At 44.3% G+C, this 23,504-nt stretch overlaps 1 protein-coding gene across 2 annotated transcripts in view; it reads left to right on the top strand.

The window, feature by feature from the left end:
- The window catches only part of CUL5 (cullin 5), a 76,453-nt gene that overhangs the window by 33,496 nt on the left and 19,453 nt on the right, over positions 1–23,504 (top strand). Inside the window, exons 4-14 of one of the 2 annotated variants that reach the window (XM_044285636.1) lie at positions 890–1,066; positions 1,214–1,355; positions 2,225–2,370; positions 2,453–2,533; positions 3,828–3,921; positions 5,398–5,528; positions 5,920–6,027; positions 6,757–6,821; positions 13,988–14,047; positions 15,265–15,397; positions 23,064–23,195. In XM_044285636.1, coding sequence (XP_044141571.1) covers positions 890–1,066; positions 1,214–1,355; positions 2,225–2,370; positions 2,453–2,533; positions 3,828–3,921; positions 5,398–5,528; positions 5,920–6,027; positions 6,757–6,821; positions 13,988–14,047; positions 15,265–15,397; positions 23,064–23,195 — 1,269 coding nt within the window. The remainder of the gene's footprint in view (positions 1–889; positions 1,067–1,213; positions 1,356–2,224; positions 2,371–2,452; positions 2,534–3,827; positions 3,922–5,397; positions 5,529–5,919; positions 6,028–6,756; positions 6,822–13,987; positions 14,048–15,264; positions 15,398–23,063; positions 23,196–23,504) is intronic. The other variant, XM_044285637.1, reaches the window with a different exon arrangement.

Below are 23,504 nucleotides of genomic sequence, written 5' to 3'. Positions count from 1 at the left end.
CTAGACTAAGGGGCTCATGCCCTCCAACTTATTTTTTTCCCCATGTGCGTTCCGTTAGTGTTTTTTTTTTTTTTTTTTTTGTTTTGTTTTTTTTGTTTGTTTTTTTAGGCCCGTATGCAGAACTATTCACTTCAAATGGGGCTGCAAAAGAAACGGAACTGACTCCGTGTGCATTCCGTGTCTGTATGGCCGTTCCGCCAAAATATAGAGCATGTCCTATTATTGTCCGCATTACGGACAAGGACAGGACTGTTCTCTTAGGGGCCAGCCCTTCCGTTTCGCAAAATGCATAATGCAAACAGCCAGTATCCGTGTTTTGCGGATACCCAATTTGCGGACTGCAAAACACATACGGTTGTGTGAATGTACTTTTTGTAGCCTTTCTCTTTTCTGGCTAATAGTTGAGTCCCCAAAAAGATGAGCGTCCCCCTCTATTTAGCCAGAATTGGACATCTCCACTTCTTCAGCCAGTAAAGCCCACCCATTAGTGTCGGTGACGTCACTGGGGACACTGCTTCCGCCTAGCAGTGTAAGTTTGTAAACAAAAAAGCACCTTCCCTGCGTGAGACAGTGCAGGGCAAGGGAGAGCATTGGAGTATGAAATGCTCCGATACTCATGTCAGAGGGGCTTCCTGGGTGAAGATGGGGGTATTTCCGGGTTCAGAGCTCTTTTAAGAAAAAATGCCCCCATGACTCTTGGTTGACATAATTCGTGCTGATGTAGGTGGAAATATAATCTCTGATTTTAATTTTTCTGTTCTGTCAGTCTTAGTAAACATGATGGAGATTTACCTGCAGCTTCGCACATATACTGGTTAATCGTAGGATAAGGTTCTGCTGAGTTTTGTGAATAATATTAATTTTACATTTTTTTTTTCTGTCTTTGAAGAGAGTATTGAGTCATCAGGATGACACCGCTTTACTTAAAGCTTACATTGTAGAATGGCGCAAGTTCTTCACCCAGTGCGACATCTTACCCAAGCCTTTTTGTCAACTAGAAATTACTTTAATGGGTAAACAAGGAAGCAACAAGAAATCCAATGTAGAAGACAGTATTGTTAGGAAGGTAGGCCCAGCTGCGTGTTACCTGTCTGTGTGGTGCCGGATTCAGAAGGTCTAAAGTGACTGAGAGTTTAGCTTTTGCTTGAATGTGATTCTGCTTTTTAGTGTAGGTTGCCTGTTAATCTGCGTGTGCCTTTACTTCCTTTTTCAGTTAATGCTGGATACCTGGAATGAATCTATATTTTCAAATATTAAAAATCGGCTTCAGGATAGTGCCATGAAGCTGGTCCATGCTGAGCGATTAGGGGAAGCATTTGATTCCCAGCTAGTCATTGGCGTTCGAGAATCCTATGGTAAGTCTCAAAACTTTATCCAAATTCGTCTTGGTTACAGGTTTTTTAAGCTATAGTCACCTCTGCCCCAGAAGCACCTACATGACACCCATGCAAAACACTTTCGTGTTATGCAGGATATTTACAGCTGTTGAAGAACTTCTAACCTGTTCACAGAATAAGGGGGACATTAATGAAGACCGGCGATTTAGATGGCGGTCCTCGGCCCTCCTGCACTGGCGGTTCATCAGCCTAAATTATGTAGAGGCGCCAGCCTCTGCATAACTTAGGCGGACTTTACACTTGTCTAAATCTACGCCAGATCCCTTGCTGGCGTATATTTAGAACATTTTCTACGGTGAAAACAGGTGTAGAATATGATAAATTAGACCGGCCTTCCCAAGCTCACTTTTTTAGACCTGCCGTGAGCGGAAGAAGTCACAGATTGCTGCACAAATAACCTTTGGGACGCAAAATGGCAATTGCCATGTTCCAGGAATATGCAGGTCAGACGGTAACTTACATATTCATGGAGGTACCTGGACCAGAGACTTCTATAACCAGATGTGGACACTCAATGCAGAAGTAATGCTGTGACCATTGAGCAAGTGGGGCCGTAAATATGAGGCATATCTGCAGGCCGACACACTGCTAGCTGCTGCATATTTACATTGTATTCTGGTTGCTCCAAGTTATCCACTGGATAGGGGGCTGACTCACTCATCAGAGGGCGTCCCAGCAGTCGGACCCCCACTGACTCCCGAGAGCATGGGGCCCATTCATTCTCTTGTGCTTGAAGTGAATATGGAAACAGTGTTGAATACCATTGACTGACTTTGTTTCATCCCCTTTACATCTCACTTTGTACTTTACCTTATTTGTTTTTGCAGTTAACCTCTGCTCAAATCCAGAAGACAAACTCCAGATCTATCGAGATAATTTTGAAAAGGCCTACTTAGATTCGACAGAGAGGTTTTACCGGACCCAAGCCCCCTCCTACCTGCAGCAAAACGGTGTACAGAACTACATGAAATATGTAAGATGGCAGTGGTTACAAATCCATGTGTGTATGAACCAGCAGATTCTCTAGTTTCTAATGGTTGTTTCACCCTGAACAGGCAGATGCTAAACTAAAGGAAGAAGAAAAAAGAGCAGTGCGCTACTTGGAGACCAGGCGAGAGTGCAACTCTGTGCAGGCGGTGAGTATAGGCATACTGTAGATCTCTAATAAATTCTGCTTTCATGAAAAGCATGGGAGGTATTGACAAAAAGTTATACCGTAACTACGTTTTATAGAAATTATAGTCAACTTATTGTTTCAAGGTGCAGGTGAAGTGTTCCTCATCGTGAGTTGTGAAATAAATGTACATTTCAAAAACTATTCAGTCCTTCACTTGCAGGGTATTGGTATAACGGCTGACAGTTAACATTCAGTGACTTCAAGAAGCATTCCAGGATTTCATTTTTTACTATATTTTTTTTAATGGAGGTCCCCTTTTTTTTTAAACTTCACGAGGGGCAAGTTACTGCAGTGAATCACATTAGCAGCCGCTTTATTGCAGGTTAAGGCCTCATGCATACGACCGTTGTATGGGTTTTGCGTTCCGGACAGCCATTAATATAACTGCCTATTCTTGTCCGCAAAACAGACAAGAATAGGACAGGTTATATTTTTTATTTTTTTTGCGGACCACGTGAATAGGTCCGCAACCAAGCTGCAAATACTGCGGCTCGGATGCGGACCAAAACAAGGGTCGTGTGCATGAGGCCTAAAGGGGATTTCCAGGAAAAGATATTTATGACTTATCCTCAGGATAGGTCATCAATATCAGATCTGCGGGGGTACGACACCCGGGGCCCCCAACAATTAGCTGTTAGAAGAGGTTTTGAGCGCCACAACTGCTTCTTAGGCCATGTGACATCACCGTACATCTGTAACATGGCCTAGTTGGCAGCTCAGCCCCAAGCACTGCGACTATACTTTGTACGACGCTGTCCTTGGGGCTGCCCGGATTTTTACTAAACTCAAATAACCCCTTTAATAAAATGATTGCTTCATCATCCAGTACACTTATCGTTCATGCTTCAATAGGTTTGGCAGTTGTTTTGTTGTGTCCTCAGCATTTACTTAATGAAGGTCTTGGAATGTATGAAGCAATTTCACTGTATTTTCCAGAACACACACAGTTGGGAAAACGTTAATAGTGCAGGAAACATTTCCTTTTCTCCCCCCATTTCCAACGAGTGTTCCATTTACAAAAAAAAAACAACTAGAAAGCTCATAAGCTTATCATGTCGTGCAGAAAAGATCCGTAGCCAACTTTAGATGTGATATGTAACGTGGTGAGGATGACCGTCCAGCACTTGCCCGAACTGGGTTAAATGTCAATGTATTATTTTTATGAAATGACATTATTACCTTTATTACTGTAGTACAATATATCGTATTAATGTATACTTCCAGCATAATGACTTGTATGTTTGGCTTTACAGCTGATGGAGTGTTGTGTGAACGCCCTCGTAACGTCCTTCAAAGAGACCATTTTAGCGGAGTGCCAAGGAATGATCAAGCGCAATGAAACAGAAAGTAAGTGGAGCTTTCCATGTGTGTCTGGTGTCATGGCGGCCTCTTTCCATGTCGCAGGAGAGGGAGTCATCTAGGCAGAGATGGATATCTGCCACCAGAACATTATACAGTTAAAACCATAATTACACACTTAAAGGGCTTGTCTGGTTTCCTACATTTAATGACCTATCCTCAGAATAGGTCATCAATATCAGATCAGTGGGGGTCTGACTCCCAGCACCTCCACCAATCAGCTGTTTGAAGAGAACGCAGTGATCCTGTTTACCTGCTCGCTGTTCCATCCGCATTGGTGAGCAGTGCAATTACAACTAAGCAATCCCATTCACTTCAATGGGATGGGTCCTTCCGATACAATCGAATAGGAAGGCGCTATCTCATTGAAGTGAATGGGGACCACTATAGCTGTAAACAGTGAAAGAAAAGGCAGCGCTCGTACAACCACTGCTTTCACTTCAAAAAGCTGACCGGTGGGGGTGCGGGGAGTTGGACTCCCAGCGATCTGATATTGATGACCTATCCTGATGATAGGTCACCAATATAAATAAAGCAAACGACTCTTTGATCCCAGCAACCCTTTGAAAATCAGCCATGGTCAGTTGAAGGGCAAAAGTAAAATTGCACCACAGCCTTTTGTCCAGAGGGACCCTCTGTTTTGGCTTATAGAGTGGGTGACACCCGCCATGGCATCCTTGTACTCTAATAGCGTGCATGCACAGGAATTGTCTTTGCCAGTCAAACTCTTTTAACAAAAGGGACTTTAAAAGCTTGTCCAGGGACATTAAAGGATGAGTTTCCTGCTCGGTTACTCCATTAAAACAGATCTGTCAGCTTAATATGCTGCCTTATGTAAGGGCAACATATTCCAGCTGCAGGTCCACACAGTGCCATCGGCCTGACAGGAGCACTGAAATAATAAAGCTGGCTCGTAGTTGTGAGTCCAATGTATCCATGAGGAGAGCGCTCCATCCTCTGTTCATGCATATATGCACAGCAGCTAGTTTATCACCACTTAGAGGGGTTGGGGAGTTGTCGGAAGCACTCTCCTCATGAGTCCACTAGACTCTCAACTATGAGTCCATTGTGTTCTTTCAGCGCTGCTTCTATAGGGCAGCTCATTAAGCTGACAGATCCACTTTAACCGGAGCTTAGAGCCGCAGTACTGGCGGACTTTGAGCAGCCATCTATTGTACGGTCATCTGTTCATTCCAATAGGCGCATACAATGTTTAGTTTCTGCAGGGGAAATGTGTGGTTGCCTGTACCTTCCCCCGAGACTGATCACTGGGGGTCTCGGCACTCGGACTTGGTCACCCAGCAATTTCCAAGCAGCTACATCCTAAAAGGGATTTCTCCAATCTGTAAAGTCTCCTTTTAGTTAATTTTTTTTCATCACGTTCTTTCATCACGTTCAATGTCGCTGTGAACTCAAAAGGCTCTGGCAATTTAATGCTGAGGTTTCTCTGTTTGTTTTTCTTAGAATTGCATTTAATGTTTTCCCTGATGGATAAAGTTCCTAATGGGATTGAGCCAATGTTAAAAGACTTGGAAGAACACATTGTGAGTGCTGGACTCGCTGATATGGTGGCAGCTGCAGAAACTATTACTACTGTAAGTAGCCTTCATTTACACTGTGCCAGTTCCTGTAATGTCAGGGCTATAATCAATGTGGAGATAGAGTAAGGCTACACATGTGCAGGCTGTTCCAGCTTGGAATGCCTGGAATTGACCAGACATCTCCGCTGAACCCCATTATAGTTAATGGAGCCGGCTGGCATTCTGGTAGCATCCGGCAGTGCTGGACTTGGAGGACCCCGGCAGAGGCTATTCTCTGCTGGAATGATGTGCTGCAGATCGGAAACTAGTCTAAGCCATGTTTCTGTGTTTGTAGTTTGATTATATAGTTGCTGAGCACCATAAATGATTGACCGCTTAACGCAGCATTGCTTGCCATGGTTTTGGTTAATACAATTTGTTTTCTTTTTTGTCTTTTCTGTACAAGGATTCAGAGAAATATGTAGAACAGTTACTGACCTTGTTTAATAGATTTAGCAAGTTGGTTAAAGAAGCTTTTCAAGATGATCCAAGGTTTCTTACGGCTCGGGACAAGGCAAGTTTTTTTTATCCCTGTCCTTTTTTATATTATTTATAGATGAGATACTATTCTGTAGTTAAAGGGGTATTCTATGAATAAGAGCAGCGCTGCAGTAACCAGATCTGTCCACTGTGCAATGGATGGAGCTGAATAGTTGCCAGAGCTACTTCATTACAGCTTGACAGCCGGAGTGCAGGAAGTCGGACCCCCGCAATCAGATGCTGATGGCCTATCCTGAGGATGGGCCATCAATAGTATAGTATGAAAGTATAATGGGGGGTTAAGCACTCTGTACATAATAAAGCTAATAACCTGCAGCGGTAATCGATTGAGCATAACTGCTTGCAATCTGGTAGCACCATTTCCAGGTGTCAATTCAGATTTATGTATTTTTTTTTTTACACATACGATGTCAAGAAAAATGCATTAAAATATTAATGTGTTCTAAATGTATATATATTCTATGTTGAAACGGGACAAAAACTGTTTATCTGATTTTTAATGGTGATCAAAATGGAAACATTTTGGCATAAAACCAACAAGTATGAATGTGACCAAGCACATACCTGTAAGGTTCCATTCAAACGTCCGTAAGTGTTTTGCGGATCCGCAATCTACAAACGGCACCCTCTAGTGGCACTGGACAAAACTCACTACATAACAATCGGTTCAATTCGCTTAACAAAATGAACCCATCTTAGTTTCTCTTGTTTTATTGATTTGATTTTACTTCATTCATTTCAGGCATATAAGGCTGTTGTCAATGATGCTACCATCTTTAAGCTGGAGCTGCCGCTAAAGCAGAAAGGGTAACGTTTTAAAGTTAATTTGTTACATTTGCAGCCAATTTTTTTTTTTTAAAGAAAACGTCGTTCTGAGCAAAGTATGTTATTTTCTTAATGGTTCTGTGACCATGAAAATGCAATGTTGCTTGTTATAGAGCAGAAGGAGCTGAGCAGATGGATATACAGATTTATGGTAAAAGATTTAGTATAGGTTGTAAATCATTTATTTTATCTGTGCTCATTTTGGCTGTGAAGTCCAGGAGGCGGTCCTATCAGTGATTGACAGCTCTCTGTATACACAGTCAGAGGGAGACCTGTCAATCACTGATAGGACCGCCTCCTGGACTTCACAGTCCGGAATGAGCACAGATAAAATAGATGATTTACAACCTATACTAAATCTTTTCCCATAAACTATATATCAATCTCCTCAGATCCTCCTGCTCTATAGCGTGCTGTGTGCAGGTCAGACACCATGTTCAATGTGGTAAATCCTTATTAAAGGGGTTATTCCACCACATCTGCTTATTCCCTACACACGGTTTTCATCAGTGTGCTATGCATTTTTTTGAAACAGATGGCACACTGACCCATACAAGTCAAGGGGGCCATGCAGACATCCGTTTTTATTCCCAGAAATGTATGCGTGATTCACAAAACTCATTGCAGGTGCTATTCTTTAGTGTTGAGCGAACTTGTGTTTTAAAGGGAACCTGTCACCGGTATTTTGGGAATAGAGCTGAGGACATGGGTTGCTAGATGGCCGCTAGCAGATCCGCAATACCCAGTTCTCATAGCTCTGTGTGCTTTTATTGTGTAAAAAAAACGATTTGATACATATGCAAATTAACCTGAGATGAGTCCTGTATGTGAGATGAGTCAGGGACAGGACTAATCACAGGTTAATTTGCATATGTAGCAAATCGGGTTTTTCCATTTCATCCACCATGACTGCCCACATTGAGATTGACCCTTGACCTCTGTAGGGGCAGGAACACATAGAGAGTTTCAGAACCCCTCCACCTCCTCAGTGCTTTCCTGCCCCTACAGGGGCCAACACGTGGAGAGGATCCTCCTTAAGGAGGATCACATCTTTATTTCTTTGCAGGTTTCTCCAGCTGGCCTCCCGCGGCATGGGCTAAGGCTGGCCAGCTTGGAGCATCAAGGACCCTCGTCTTGGCCTATGCCGAGGCCTGCGGTCCTCCCCATACCTCTTGTACTTCCTTCCCTCCTTGGGGAAGCAGTCGGGGGTGCCGGCTTCACTGGAGCGCACTGCGCTCGGCGTCCCTTCCTTCTGGAGGCGGGCCGAGCGCTTGTGACCGGCAGGGGGAGCGGGTGCTGCGCATGGAGCTCTTCAGGAGGCAGGCCGGGCGTCGCACGTATCCTCTAATAGGCTGGTGCGGCGCCGGCTCTTGCCGTCACCAGGGCGCAGTTAGATGACGTCAGACGCCGGGATCTTTAAAAAATTAAAAGACCGCGGTTCCCTCCGGCCCCTCGCCTGCTGCACCGCGATGTCTGAGACACCTGCTCCCCGCCAGGAAGGCCCTGATCCTACTGCCGCCAGTACCGTGAGTCCCCTTCTGGGGGGTGTATATTTCAGATTCTTGTCTTGAAATACTAATTGTGGCATATCTGGTTGCTTCCTCACTCCAGGGCAGTAAGGAGTCGAAGTCAAAAACTAAGCTCTTAAAATGCTGCGCTTGTTCCAAGCGTCTCCCTGAGAACTACAAAAAAAGGTTGTGCAAATCTTGCACAACGGAAATATGGAAGGAAGAACAACCAGATATACTCTCTGAGATGAAGTCCTTTATTGCGGACGAAATTAAGTATTCTTTAGCCACCCTGTCTGCCCCCGCTAGTAACCCCAACCCCTCTAAGAAACGCAAATTGTCCGCTATCTCCTCTTCTGATGGTGAAGACGTTGAAGTGGCCTCTGCCTCATCCAGACAATTTCCTAATGAGGAACCCTTGTCTGACGGGGAAATTCTGGACGAGGATAAAAAATATTTTTTTCTCCGCTGACGAAATGGAGGAGCTGCTGAGAGCAGTCAGATCCACAATGGGAATCGAGGATACCCTTAAACCCCGTACGGTACAGGATGAAATGTTTGGGGGTCTTATATCTAAATCTTCTATAGTTTTTCCCATCAATGAGAATATAAAAGAGATGATAATGGAAGAGTGGTCAGACCCGGAGAAAAGATTAGGCGTTCCAAAAGAGTTCAGAAACAGACTCTGCTTTGACCCGGCTGAAAGCAAACTATACAATCAGACCCCTAAAGTCGATTTACAGGTGGCCAAGGTAGTAAAGAAGACCGCCCTACCCTTTGAAGACTCCTCACAGTTGGGCGATCCTATGGATAGAAAGGCAGATGGGCTCCTAAAAAAATCCTGGGAATCGGCTATGTTCGGGGTCCAAACTAACATTGCTGCTACCTCCGTTGCCAGAGCGATGTATATATGGCTAGGAGAGTTGGACGAACATCTAAAAAATAAGACTCCAAGAGAGGAGATCAGGGATTCGCTCCCTCTTCTCCGCTCCGCCACAGCATTTTTGGCCGATGCTTCAGCAGAGTCCATTCGTTTCTCAGCCAAAGATGCTGCTCTTTCTAACGCAGCCCGACGGGCGTTATGGATGAAGGCCTGGTCTGGGGACAAGGCATCCAAGGCCAAACTTTGTTCCATCCCCTTTTCGGGGGAATTTGTCTTCGGTCCCACTCTGGATAAGATCCTAGAAGGGGCAGCAGACAAGAAGAAGGGGTTCCCAGAGGACAAAGAATCAAAAAAGAAGCCCTTTCGTCAATTCCAGCCTCAGCAGAGATCCTACAGGGGGAAAGGGAAAACCGGCCGATGGAGCTATCCAAAAGGGGGGAGAGGAAGAGGCTTCATCCTCAATCCTCAGAATAGACAAAATAAACAGCAGTGACGCCAGAGTAGGGGGGCGACTGATGGGTTTTCTATCTTCCTGGAAACAGGTAACCTCAAATCCCTGGGTTCTAAATGTAATCTCTCAGGGCTACAAGATAGAATTCACATCAGTCCCCCCAAGAAGATTCTGCATCTCACCCCAGCGCAAATCAGAACTTCCGAAAATTTGGCAGGGCGTCCAGGACCTCTTAGATCTAGGGGTGATTCAAAAGGTCCCTATCCCAGAGGAAAGTAGAGGGTTTTATTCCTGCCTCTTTTTAGTAAAAAAAAACAGACCAATGCTTTCGCACTATAATAAACCTAAAACCCCTAAACAAGTCTATTCTATACAGGAGGTTCAGGATGGAAACCATCCCATCCACAATCCCCCCTGATCCAGAAAGGGGCGTTCATGTCGTCAATCGATTCTAAAGGACGCTTACTACCATGTCGCTATTCATCATCTCTCCCAGAAATATCTAAGATTCGCTCTAAGGGGTCCGGACAGATCGATCCATCACTTTCAATATGTGGCCCTTCCCTTCGGTATCTCCTCGGCTCCCAGGGTCTTCACAAAAGTCGTAGTAGAGATGGTGGCCTACCTTCGTCAGGAAGGAGTTACAATCATCCCATATCTCGACGACTTCTTAATTCTGGGCAAGACAGAATCCGAAAACCTTCTGGCAACCCAAAGATTCTCGGAATTCTTAAAAAATCTCGGCTGGATCATAAATCTAAAAAAATCCACCCTAATCCCATCCAGGAGAATAAGGTTCCTGGGTGTGGAACTGGACTCATCCCTGTTGAAAACTTTCCTCCCTCAGGACAAGGCTACTGCGCTGACAGAAAAGATCCGAGGACTCGCAGTTGCTCCATCCGAAAGGCCATGAGTCTCCTGGGAAGCCTAACCGCCTGCATTCCCTCGGTTGCATGGTGCCAAAGCCACACAAGGGTGATCCAGAGTTGGATCTTAAGTATTTGGGACGGGAAGCAAGTAAGTCTAGACAGGACTTTCCGGATTCCGCAGGCCGTAAAAACAGATCTAGATTGGTGGAAAGAAAAAAGACGACTGCTCGGAGGCCTACAGTGGCAGAACCATCCGGCCGTTCAGATAATCACAGACGCAAGCCTCGGAGGCTGGGGAGCAAAGATAGCAGATCATCTTCTGCAGGGTACCTGGCCAGCCGAGATAAGAGTCAGATCCTCAAACTACAGAGAGCTGTACGCGGTCCTGGAGGCGTTATTAAGGGGAGAGTGTCTTTTAAAAGGGCGACACCTAAGAATAATGTCCGACAATACCACAACGGTGGCTTATCTGCGACACCAAGGAGGGACAAGGTCACGGCCTCTGGGTGCAATAGCAAGAAGAATCTTCTGGGCAGAAGAGAACGCTTTATCTCTCTCCGCCATCCACCTAAGGGGCTGCGAGAACACGATAGCAGACTTCCTGAGCAGAGAGACAATAGATCCAGGAGAATGGTCTCTGAACAGGAATATCTTCCAGAAGATCTCAGAAAGATGGGGCCGTCCGGAGGTAGACTTATTCGCCTCCAGAAAAAATACGCAGGTGGAATGCTTCTGCTCCCTAAACCTAGAGGACAGACCCTGGGCAATCGATGCCCTGGCAATACATTGGAATTGGAAACTGGCCTACGCCTTTCCCCCAATACCTCTTTTACCCCGGGTTATCCAGAAGCTCCTAGGGGAACCAACTACTCTTATGCTAATAGCCCCTCTATGGCCAAAGAGGAGTTGGTTCTCCACTCTAAAACAGCTATCGCTGGAAGATCCGTGGGAGATCCCTTTCCAGAGGGACATTCTAGTCCAGGGCCCTCTTCTTCATCCAGACCCTGGGATATTCAAGCTGTCAGCCTGGATCCTGAGAGCGAGACGTTGAGAAGCAGGGGTCTTTCGGAAAAGGTGATACTTACCCTAAGGGCTAGTAGGAAAAAGGTGACTTCCTCCATCTACCTAAAGATCTGGAAGAGATACTGTTCTTGGTTAGGAGTTGAGCGCCCAGACACCTCCTCTCCTCCCATCAATAGGATCTTGGACTTTCTACAGTGCGGCTTGGAATTAGGCCTAAGACCTAGTACTCTGAAAGTCCAGGTTTCTGCTCTCAGCTCTTTCTACGACTGCAGCCTAGCTAATCACAGATGGATCAGGAGGTTCTTTAGAGCAGTTTCAAGATTGAGACCCTCTCTGAGATCCAGAGCTCCTACTTGGGACCTTAACATCGTCCTAGAGGGCCTAACAAAACCTCCCTTTGTACCATTGTCAGAAATCTCTTTAAAACACCTTTCCCTGAAGACTGCCTTTCTAATTGCAATCACCTCAGCCAGATGTATTGGAGAGATCCAGGCCCTTTCTTGTAGAGAACCCTACCTCCAGATCAGCAAAGATCACATCCGTCTAACTCTCGATCCAGGTAGTCTCCTCTTTTCATCGAGAACAGGAGATCTTCCTACCCTCTATCCCTAAATCCGAGTATTCAGGGTCTCGTGATAATTTACATCTCTTAGATGTCAGGGATACAGTTATCCATTACCTGGATTCTACCAAAGATTTTAGGATCGATAACAATCTCCTTATTCAGTTTTCAGGGAAAAATAAGGGAAAGAAATTGCTAGGTCTTCCATAGCCAGATGGATCAAATCCACCATTGAATGCTGTTACAGGATTCAGAACAAGCCCAGTCCTGATAATGTTAAGGCCCACTCTACTAGGGCCACTGCCTCCTCTTGGGCTGAGAAAGGAGTAGTCTCGCTGGACCAGATCTGTAAAGCCGCAACCTGGTCAAGCGCTAATACCTTTGTAAAACATTATCGTCTTAATCTTCCGGATTCGAATGAAGCTCTTTTCGGCCGGAGGGTTTTACAGGCGATATCCCCACCCTCTTAGTTATCTGATATATCTCAATGTGGACCGTCATGGTGGATGAAATGGAAAGAACGCAATTAGACTTACCGTTAATTCCGTTTCCTTGAATCCACCATGACGGCCCATACTATTCCCCTTCCCCCAAAAAAAAAAAAAAAAAAAAAAAATATATATATATATATATATATATTAATAAAAAAAAAAAATTATATATATATGGGCTGCACGATAAATCGAAAAAATTATCGAAATGCGATATGGCGATTTGGCCGACCGGAAAATGCCGCGATTATATATAAAAGGGGCCCCGCGCACATAACTGCCTTTTGCGTGTAAAGTGTTTTACTAGTGTGTGTGTGGGTGAAACAATCTCTCTCCTAACAGGTCCGGCCTCTGTACTCACTATGAATGCAATGCTCTGCAGCAAGCCGCAGCGAGGTGGCCGGCCGGCGCGTGACTGACGTCACTTAGTAACGCTCCTCCCACTTCAGGAAGCAGGAGCGTTACTAAGTGACGTCGGGTCACGCGCCGGCCGGCCAGCTCGCTGCAGTGCATTGCATTCATAGTGAGTACAGAGGCCGGACCTGTTAGGAGAGAGATTGTTTCACCCACACACACACACACACACTAGTAAAACACTTTACACGCAAAAGGCAGTTATGTGCCCAGTTTAGGACACATGAAGGGGACCAGCATAAGATGCTATGTCTTAAGCTGGCCCCCCTCATGGCCCTATGTGTCCTCCACTGATCCCCCATATAACAGCGTCCTCCACTGATCCCCCATATAACAGCGTCCTCCACTGATCCCCCATATAACAGCGTCCTCCACTGATCCCCCATATAACAGCGTCCTCCACTGATCCCCCATATAACAGCGTCCTCCACTGATCCCCCATATAACAGCGTCCTCCACTGATCCCCCATATAACAGCGTCCTCCACTGATCCCCCATATAACAGCGTCCTCCACTGATCCCCCATATAACAGCGTCCTCCACTGATCCCCCATATAACAGCGTCCTCCACTGATCCCCCATATAACAGCGTCCTCCACTGATCCCCCATATAACAGCGTCCTCCACTGATCCCCCATATAACAGCGTCCTCCACTGATCCCCCATATAACAGCGTCCTCCACTGATCCCCCATATAACAGCGCCCTCCACTGATCCCCCATAACTATGTCATACCCAGCCGCGTCAGCGGCTCATATGGGAAAATCCAAGCAAATAGATCTCTAGCACAATTCCTTTAAAATATCGCATCGCATATCGTTATCGCAATTTTTAGGGCCCTAATCGCAATCGCACAAAATTCCCATATCGTGCAGCCCTAATATAAATATATATATATATATATATATATATATTCTTAAACTCTCTATGTGTTCCTGCCCCTACAGAGGTCAAGGGTCAATCTCAATGTGGGCCGTCATGGTGGATTCAAGGAAACTGATTTACCGGTAAGTCTAATTGCGGTCTTTTTACACAATAAAAGCACACAGAGCTATGGGGACTGGGTATTGCGGATGTGCTAGCGGCCATCTAGCAACCCATGTCCTCAGCTCGATACACAAAATCCTGGTGACAGGTTCCCTTTAAGTTCGGCGTCTAAAGTTCGAGTTCAGGTTATCGAGGTATCCCGTTAGGGTCCACGGTAGCGGAATCCATAACGGGATACTTCGATAACCCGAACTTTAGACGCCGAACTTAAAACACAAGTTTGCTCAACACTACTATTCTTGTCTATTTTGTGGGTCAGAGTAACCATTTTTATTGATGGGAGTAAGAAAAAAAAATGGAATACACACAGAAGCCGTCTATTTTTCGAAGATTCGTTTTTTGCAGACTTAAAATAAGATACAACCGCCTGCAAGATGCTTCAGAAAGACTTTGTTGCTTTATTAAAGGAGTTATTCAAGCCTGGAAATGCCCTCCCATATGCCCGGGCCCCTCACAGTGACAGATGACGAAGCTCAGGTGAGGCTCGTCCCATCACTGCCTGCCATTGGCTCGCCCCCCCGACACCGGATGTTTTCAATCCGCACACGGGGAGAAGCAGCAGCGGCAGTGCGGGGACCAGGAGCCGCGCAGGGAGCTAAGTAAGTAGAATCAATGTGAGCAGCCCAGGCATATTGGGGGGAATTTCCAGGCTCGGAGAACCCCTTTAAGGCTTTCTATACATATGGTCAACCATCCAGCATAGTATAAAACCACCATAGGAAAAGGCATGACAAAACTGATACTATTGTTTCTTATGAGGGTCAGTTTGGTAACTCGTGAATGTCAGAGAGGTGTCTGGCTCAGGTATTAAAAAAAAAACAGCCACACACACCTAAGAATACTAGTAGGCGGTACATTAAATCATACATTACAGTATAAGGCTACATGCACACGACCGTTGTGTGTTTTGCTGTCCGCATCTTTTGCGGCCCCATTAAAGTGAAACTGCGGCTCGGATGCGGACCGAAACAACGGCCGTGTGCATGAGGCCTAAAAGAGCTTAATAGGTTTTAGACTTCCATGACATGTCATCTCTTACTAGAAATGAAAAGCTTTTGCTCTCAGCATTGAGGTAATCATTGTGCACAGTCACGATGCAAGCTACAGAAACATTCAACTTTTTTTTCTAAAATTAATAATTCATTTTATCAAATTAATTTTTTCTCTTACATTTTAGGGTGGGATTGAAAACACAGCCGGAATCAAAATGTCCCGAATTACTTGCTAATTATTGTGATATGTTGTTACGAAAAACACCTCTGAGTAAGAAACTGACTTCTGAAGAAATTGAAGCAAAGCTTAAGGAAGTAGTAAGCATCAAATTTTCAATTTTTCTTCTTGTCAAAAAATAATAATAATAATTTCTTTGCAGTTAAGGCCCCTTTCACACGGGCGAGTATTCCGCGCGGGTGCGATGCGTGAGTTGAACGCATTGCACCCGCACTGAATCCTGACCCATTCATTTCTATGGGGCTGTTCACATGAGCGGTGATTTTCACGCATCACTTATGCGTTGCGTGAAAATCGCAGCATGCTCCTCTTTGTGCGTTGCGGTGCGATAATCCACGCAACGCAGGCCCCATAGAAGTGAATGGGGTTGCGTGAAAATCGCAAGCATCCGCAAGCAAGTGCGAATGCGGTGCGATTTTCACGCATGGGTTCTAGGTGACAGTCTATTCACTGTATTATTTTCCCTTATAACATGGTTATAAGGGAAAATAATAGCATTCTGAATACAGAATGCTTAGTATAATAGTGCTGGAAGGGTTAAAAAAATAAAAAAGTTAACTCACCTTATCCTCTTGTTCGCGTAGTTCGTTCCCGTTCTGCTAGCTGTGTGCTTGGGCTAAAGGACCTTTGATGACGTCAGATCACATGCTCATTCACCATGGTGATGGACCATGTGATTGGAGCATGTGATCTGACGTCACCACAGGTCATTCAGCCCAAGCACACAGCTAGCAGACCGGGAACGAACTACGCGAACAAGAGGATAAGGTGAGTTAACTTTTTTATTTTTTTTAACCCTTCCAGCACTATTATACTATGCATTCTGTAGTCAGAATGCTATTATTTTCCCTTATAACCATGTTATAAGGGAAAATAATACAATCTTCAGAACATCAATCCCAAGCCCGAACTTCTGTGAAGAAGTTCGGGTTTGGGTACCAAACATGTGCGATTTTTCTCACGCGAGTGCAAAACGCATGACAATGTTTTGCACTCGCGCGGGAAAATTGCGCATTTTCCCGCAATGCACCCGGCTCTTCTCTGGGCAAAAAACATGACGCCCGTGTGAAAGAGGCCTAACTCTTTCACATAGGTAACAACCACAAAACAAACCAATCCTAAAACAAGTGATTGTGCTAAACCGGCAGGTAACCAACTCGCCTAGGATTAGGGTGGGGGTTGGGAAGTTAGTGGGAGGTTTTAAAAGGGTCGTCTCACGTCAGCAAATGGCATTTATCATGTGGAGAAAGTTAATACTAGGCACTTTCTAATGTATTGTGACTGTTCATATTGTCTCCTTTGCTGTTTCCATGGTTACGACCACTCCGCAATCCATCAGTGGTGCTCGTGTTTGCACACTATAGGAAAAATTGCCAGCCTCTATGGTGAGCGGGACCGTGAGAGTGCACATAGGCTGCTGCTTTTTTATATTGTGCAAGCACAGCAGCGCTGATGGATTGCAGGCTGGTCGTAATCATGGAAACGAGCAGTGTATATATAATAGAGGCACCCTCAAACTGCGGCCCTCCAGCTGTTGAAAAACTACAACTCCCAGCATGCCCAAACAGCCTACAGGTATCACCCTACAGCAGGGCATTGTGGGAGTTGTAGTTTTCACAACAGCTGGAGGGCCGCAGTTTGAGAATGCCTGGTATAATGTGATGGAAAAATGAATCCAGCCAGCAAAGGAAGCAATATGGACAATCACAATACATTAGTAAGTGCCAGGTGTTAACTTTCTCAACATGATAAATGCTATTTTCTGAAGTGACACAACCCCTTTAACCACCTCAGCTCCCCTAGCTTAAACCCCCTTAATGACCAGACCACTTTTTACACTTCTGCACTACACTACTTTCACCGTTTATTGCTCGGTCATACAACTTACCACCCAAATGAATTTTGCCTCCTTTTCTTCTCACTAATAGAGCTTTCATTTGGTGGTATTTCAGTGCTGCTGACATTTTTACTTTTTTTGGTATTAATCGAAATTTACAAAAATGTATGCAAAAAAATGAAATTTTTCACTTTCTGTTTTAAATTTTTTCAAATAAAACTACATTTCTATATACATTTTTCTCTAAATGTATTGTTCTACATGTCTTTGATAAAAAAAAATGCAATAAGTGTATATTTATTGGTTTGGGTAAAAGTTATAGCGTTTACAAACTATGGTACAAAAATGAGAATTTCCGCATTTTGAAGCAGCTCTGACTTTCTGAGCACCTGTCATGTTTCCTGAGGTTCTACAATGCCCAGACAGTAGAAACACCCCACAAATGACCCCATTTCGGAAAGTAGACACCCTAAGGTATTCGCTGATGGGCATAGTGAGTTCATAGACCTTTTTATTTTTTGTCACAAGTTAGCGGAAAATGTTTTGTTTTGTTTTTTCTCTCTAACAAAGTCTCATATTCCACTAACTTGTGACAATTTTTTTTTTTTTTTTACATGAACTCACCATACCCCTCACGGAATACCTTGTGGTGTCTTCTTTCCAAAATGGGGTCACTTGTGGGGTATTTATACTGCCCTGGTATTTTAGGGGCCCTAAAGTGTGAGAAGTAGTTTGGAATCCAAATGCGTAAAAAATGCCCTGTGAAATCGTAAAGATACTCATTGGAATTTGGGCCCCTTTGCCCACCTAGGCTGCAGAAAAGTGTCACACGTGGTATTGCTGTACTCAGGAGAAGTAGGGCAATGTGTTTTGGGGTGTATTTTTACGTATACCCATACTGTGTGAGATAAATATCTATGTAAAAGACAACATTTCCCATTTTTTTTCATACAAAGTTGTCATTTTACAGAGATATTTCTCTCACCCAGCATGGGTATATGTAAAAATACACCCCAAAACACATACTCTCATGAGTATGGCGATACCACATGTGTGAAACTTTTTTGCATTTGGTATTGTTGCGTCCGTAACAACCTGCTTTATAAAAATACCACATGATCTAACCTGTCAGATGAACTGTAAATAACAAAAAAAAATAAAAGCAGTGCCAAAACAGCTATTTTTTGTTACCTTGCCTCACAAGAAGTGTAATATAGAGCAACCAAAAATCATATGTACCCTAAAATACTACCAACAAAACTGCCACCTAATCGCGTAGTTTCCAAAATGGGGTCTTTTTTTGGAGTTTCTACTCTAAGGGTGCATCAGGGGGGCTTTATATGTGACATGGCAGCTTAAAATTATCCCAGTGAAATCTTCCTTCCAAAAACCATATGGCGTTCCTTTCCTTCTGCGCCCTGCCGTATGGCTGTACAGTAGTTTACGACCACATATGGGGCGTTGTAAAAATACAGAATCAGGGCAATAACTATTGAGTTTTGTTTGGCTGTTAACCCTTGCTTTGATAGTGGATTTTTTTTTAAATTAAAATGGAAAATCTTCCAAAAAAGGAAAATGGGGGGGGGGGTGTGGCCAGCAACCAAGATGGCTGGACGCAGCTAAAGGGAGCTCAGTGGCCAAAGCTACATTTCAGGACAAATCCTGCAGATCTCAACACCATTAAACAGGTCCCAGTCTCCTAAACAAGCCCCATTAGCAGAACTTGATACCGGGAGTCGGTGAAGTCCACCCGACAGAGCGCACACTGAAGCTGTGCCGCATCGGGAGTCCTGGAGAAGGACAAGCGCGATCCACCTGCACAGCGGAACACAGGAGCTATCAGGAGCTGGTGAGAAGCGAGGATGAGTGTAGGGAGGCAGTGGGTGAAGCAAAGTCGGCGAAGGAATAAGAGCCAGCCACCACTACAGGCACCTCCGTTTTCCCGCCAGTCAGCTATCTTGGCGGCGCCAGCAGCACGCTGTGGAGGCTGGAGATCACTGTACTGCAGGCATTTATATCAGCACAGGGTACATAAACCCTCTTCCATACAACTGTGGACACTTTTCAATAGCATTGCAGACTGCCATATTACTGACACAGCTCACTGTACTGCATACTGAAAGCCAAAACTAATCCAAAGGGACAAATATATTTCCACTGGTTAATAGAATGACTGTACAAAGTAATACAGTGCTTCCCCGATCCTGCATCTCCTATTGCAAGTCCGCAGATACTCTGATGTAACAATGGGGCCGCAAAAATCAGAGCGCTGCTGAGAAATTGCGTGAATTTGCCAGACAACCTGACGAAAGGATCGCGATCACCATTGCTAGGGCACTAGGGCAAGAACAGCATCGGATTCAACAACGCCTGCAGCGTCCACTGAGGAGGACCAAGAAGAACCCACGCTCAAACAAGTAACGCCCAAGTTTTGGAGGCCATAACAGTGTGTAAGACATCTCTCACAGGGAAACTAGATGAAGTCAAAATTGACCTGGGGCTACTATGCCAAGACTTGCATAACCTGCGGAAGAGAGTTCAGCACGCCGAAGAGCGTATATCATGCATAGAAGATGTTACCGCCACGGTCCATATCTAAATACCAAAGCAGAGACTTGGAAACCAAAAGCAGACAACCTAGAAAACAGATTCTGCAGAAATAACATCAGAATAATTGGATTGCCAGGAAGAGCTGAGGGTCATACACCTGACCAATTCATAGAAAAATTGATAAAAGAGCTCTTTCCGGATGCAGAGTTCTCCTCAGCCTTCACAGTGCAACAGGCACACAGAGTACCGGCGAAACCCCCGGGGCCCCACCCGTCCCATGCTTGCCAGTTTTCTCAATTGCAAAGACAGGGACAAGATACTTGCTCTGGCTAGAAGACGGCAAGAAATCAAGTATGACTGTGCCAGAGTATTTATTTTCCCAGACTTTTCCATGGAACTGCAGACACAACGTGCCACATTTATGGATGTAAACAGGTGCCTGATGGAAGGGAGCATCCCATATTCCATGGGTTATCCAGCAAGGCTCAGAGTGGTGGACGGTGACAGAGCTGTCGTCTTTGCATCTTCTGGAGAAGTCACGGAATGGATGGCCTTAAGGAGAAGATCCCCCAAACGGTGAGACTCCCGCAATTCCTAGGGACTAGTCACCAACTGATCGCAACGAGCTAGTTTGGTTTACTTATGTCCTAGATGGTTATATGATTATATCTAGTTCCATGTTAGACAGAGCTATAGGGCGTTAAAATGGTTATACCACTATTGTAGCCACAGCCCGCATGCTTCTGCCAATAGTCACCGTAGGCAGCCCGGTCTCACTGGCCTGTATTCTGGAGTGAGACGTCACTCCAGAGCGATCATTAAATGAAGTTAGCATACCGTTACTGTTAAGTTTTTTTTTAAAACAACAATGTTTTATTGGTTAGATGCAGTTATTTTTGTAGTAATGGTGTCTACAATTACACCCGTTGTGCCGAGCTTCACATCTGACAACCCATGTCTGCCATTGAATCCATGGCCGAGCTAAAAATCTTATCATGGAATGTCAGAGGATTAGGTACACCACAAAAGAGATCTATGGTACTGGCCTTTATTTGGAATTCTAGCCCCCAAATCGCTGGGCGCCGCTCTGTGTAGGAAGTCGTATCATTGGTGGCGCAGTGCGTCCGCCCCTCTCTTCTTATTGGTGGCAGCAGCACAGGGGGAGGGAGGACAGCTTCCTTCTCCCCTGTGCTGCTAAGAGAACATGAGCGCGCCGACAGCAGCGCGCTCATGTTTAGAGATACTAGACTGCGCAGCCCAGTATCGAAAAAATTTAAATAAAAAAGTATCGACTGGGTATCGAAATTTCGATACCCGCAACAACCCTAATTCGGAGGTTCATGTACCAAAATTAGTATTTAGGGAAATAGACTATTTGACTAGGGTTTTTGTCTGGGGCAGATCCCAAGCTAAATTAAGTTTGGATACACTAAAACGCCCTAAAACAGAAGGCGGCATGGCACTACCAGATCACCACATATATTACTTGGCAGGCCAGTTGAGGCTCATCAGCACTTGGTATTCTTCCGAAGAACTGCCCACGTCGGAATACTTCTTAAAACAGTACCTAAACTGTAAAACACTGGTCAGTTCTGGAAATGCCCCCTAGATTTTAGAAACCGCTGTTGCCAATACACAAGCAGTCCAAAACGGATCCGTTTTGCCCTAATGCATTCTGTCTCCATTGCGCTCTGGAGGCTGCTTGCAGCATTTTGGTTTCCGTCTGACGAAACGGAGCCAAACAGATCTGTTCTGACACACAATGTAAGTCAATGGGGACGTTTTCTATGACACAATCTGGCACAATAGAAAACGGATCCGTCCTTCATTGACTTACAATGGTGTTCAAGACTGATCCGTCTTGGCTATGTTAAAGATAATACAAACGGATCCGTCTGTGCAGATCCATGACGGATCCGCACGAAACGCGAGTGTTAAAGTAGCCTAAATCAGATTTTACCGTATATAGTACTGGTATTTAAACACAGCAATAAACCACAAACATTTGATAAGGTATGGGGTCGGTGGTGTGAATCCCACATATATAGTACTCGTCCTCGAGACTGCAACAAGCTATATCAACAGCTCGAGGATCCATGGTTCAATCGGTTTAATGGGAATACCTGAAAGACATATATGATGTAAGAATACTCAACGGAATAAGGTGACGGCAACGGTGCAATGGGTGGTTGAGTTTGAGTTGATGGAAATTTAGTGAATTATTGAAGTTCTTTGACAAGTGTACGATTTGTTAAACCTTATTGTATTACGATGTACATTCCAATATACATCGTAATACAATAAGTCTATGTAACTATTTTCTTCTGTTAAGAAGTGGAAAAAAATGGAAAATCTGCCCAAAAAGTGAAATTCTGAAACTTCATCTCCAAAGTTTGTAAAATCAGTTTTGAATACCTTGAGGGTTGTAGTTTCTATTATGTAAGCTTTACAAAGTGATTTCAGACCTGAACTGGTCCTTTTAAAAAGTGGGTTTTGGAAATTTTCTGAAAAATTTCAAGATTTGCTTCTAAACTTCTAAGCCTTGTAACGTCCCCAAAAAATAAAATGGCATTTACAAAATGATCCAAACAATAAGTAGACATATGGGGAATGTAAAGTAATAACTATTTTTGGAGTTATTACTATCTATTATAAAAGTTGAGAAATTTAAATTGGCTAATTTTTCCAAATTTTGGGTAAATTGGTATTTTATTAATAAAAATGAAATTTTTTACACAATTTTACCAGTCATGAAGTACAATATGTGACGAGAAAACAATCTCAGAATGTAGTTTTAAAGGTATTACCATGTAAAGTGACACATGTCAGACTTGCAAAAAATGGCCTGGTTTTTAAGGTGAAAAATGGCAGTGTCCTTAAGGGGTTAAACATCTGATTGGCAGAGCGGTCCTGGGAGTTGGGCCCCCGCCGATCTCATGTTGATGTCAATATGAAAATCCCAGATAACCTGTTTAAAAATGTTTAAAGGGGTTTCCAGAGATATATATATATAGATGACCTATCCTAAAATTAGCAGTGATCCGACTGCTGGTGACCACCCCCCCCCCCCCCCCCCCCCCCCCCAGGGAAGGCCGTGCTTGTACAAGTGCATTGTTCTCATTGTTTACCTGCTCCCCGTCGACATTGCAGTGTCAAGCAGGTGTAATTACAGTTCCTAATGCACACCATAATGGAAGCGCTCACTAGTATTCGCTTTATAAGACGCACAGCTATTCCCCCCCCCCCCCCCCAAAAAGCTTTTGGGGGGGTAAAAAAGTGTGTCTTATAAAGTGAAAAATCCGGTGTATATACACACACAAAAAATGTGAGTTGTGTAATCATGTTTCTGCTTTTCACAGCTGCTGGTGCTGAAATATGTTCAGAATAAAGATGTCTTCATGAGATACCACAAAGCTCACCTCACCAGACGCCTCATCCTGGACATATCTGCGGACAGTGAAATTGAAGAGAATATGGTTGAATGGCTCAGGGTAAGATAAAATATAACTTACATTCCGGCATAAAATGTCACATATTTGCTTTAAACTGTGTCCAGACTCGACTTACTATGTTTTCTAAGGTTTCACCACACCATGACATATGCCTGGTGTCTCTATGGCCCCACACCTAAACAAAGGAAAAAGACAAAGACGCAAATTACTATAGAAGCAGTTCACATGTTGATAGCTTCTAAGGCTACTTTCACATCTTAGTTTTTGCTGGATCCGTCACGGATCAGCAAAAACGCTTCCGTCTTGATAATACAAACGTCGGCATCCGTTATGAACGGATCCGGAAGT

Source organism: Bufo gargarizans, chromosome 3 (assembly GCF_014858855.1).
Source record: "Bufo gargarizans isolate SCDJY-AF-19 chromosome 3, ASM1485885v1, whole genome shotgun sequence".
Taxonomy (NCBI): Eukaryota; Metazoa; Chordata; class Amphibia; order Anura; family Bufonidae; genus Bufo; species Bufo gargarizans.
The sequence above is the reverse complement of the archived record's forward strand: the minus strand, read 5'-3'. Positions and strand labels throughout refer to the sequence as shown.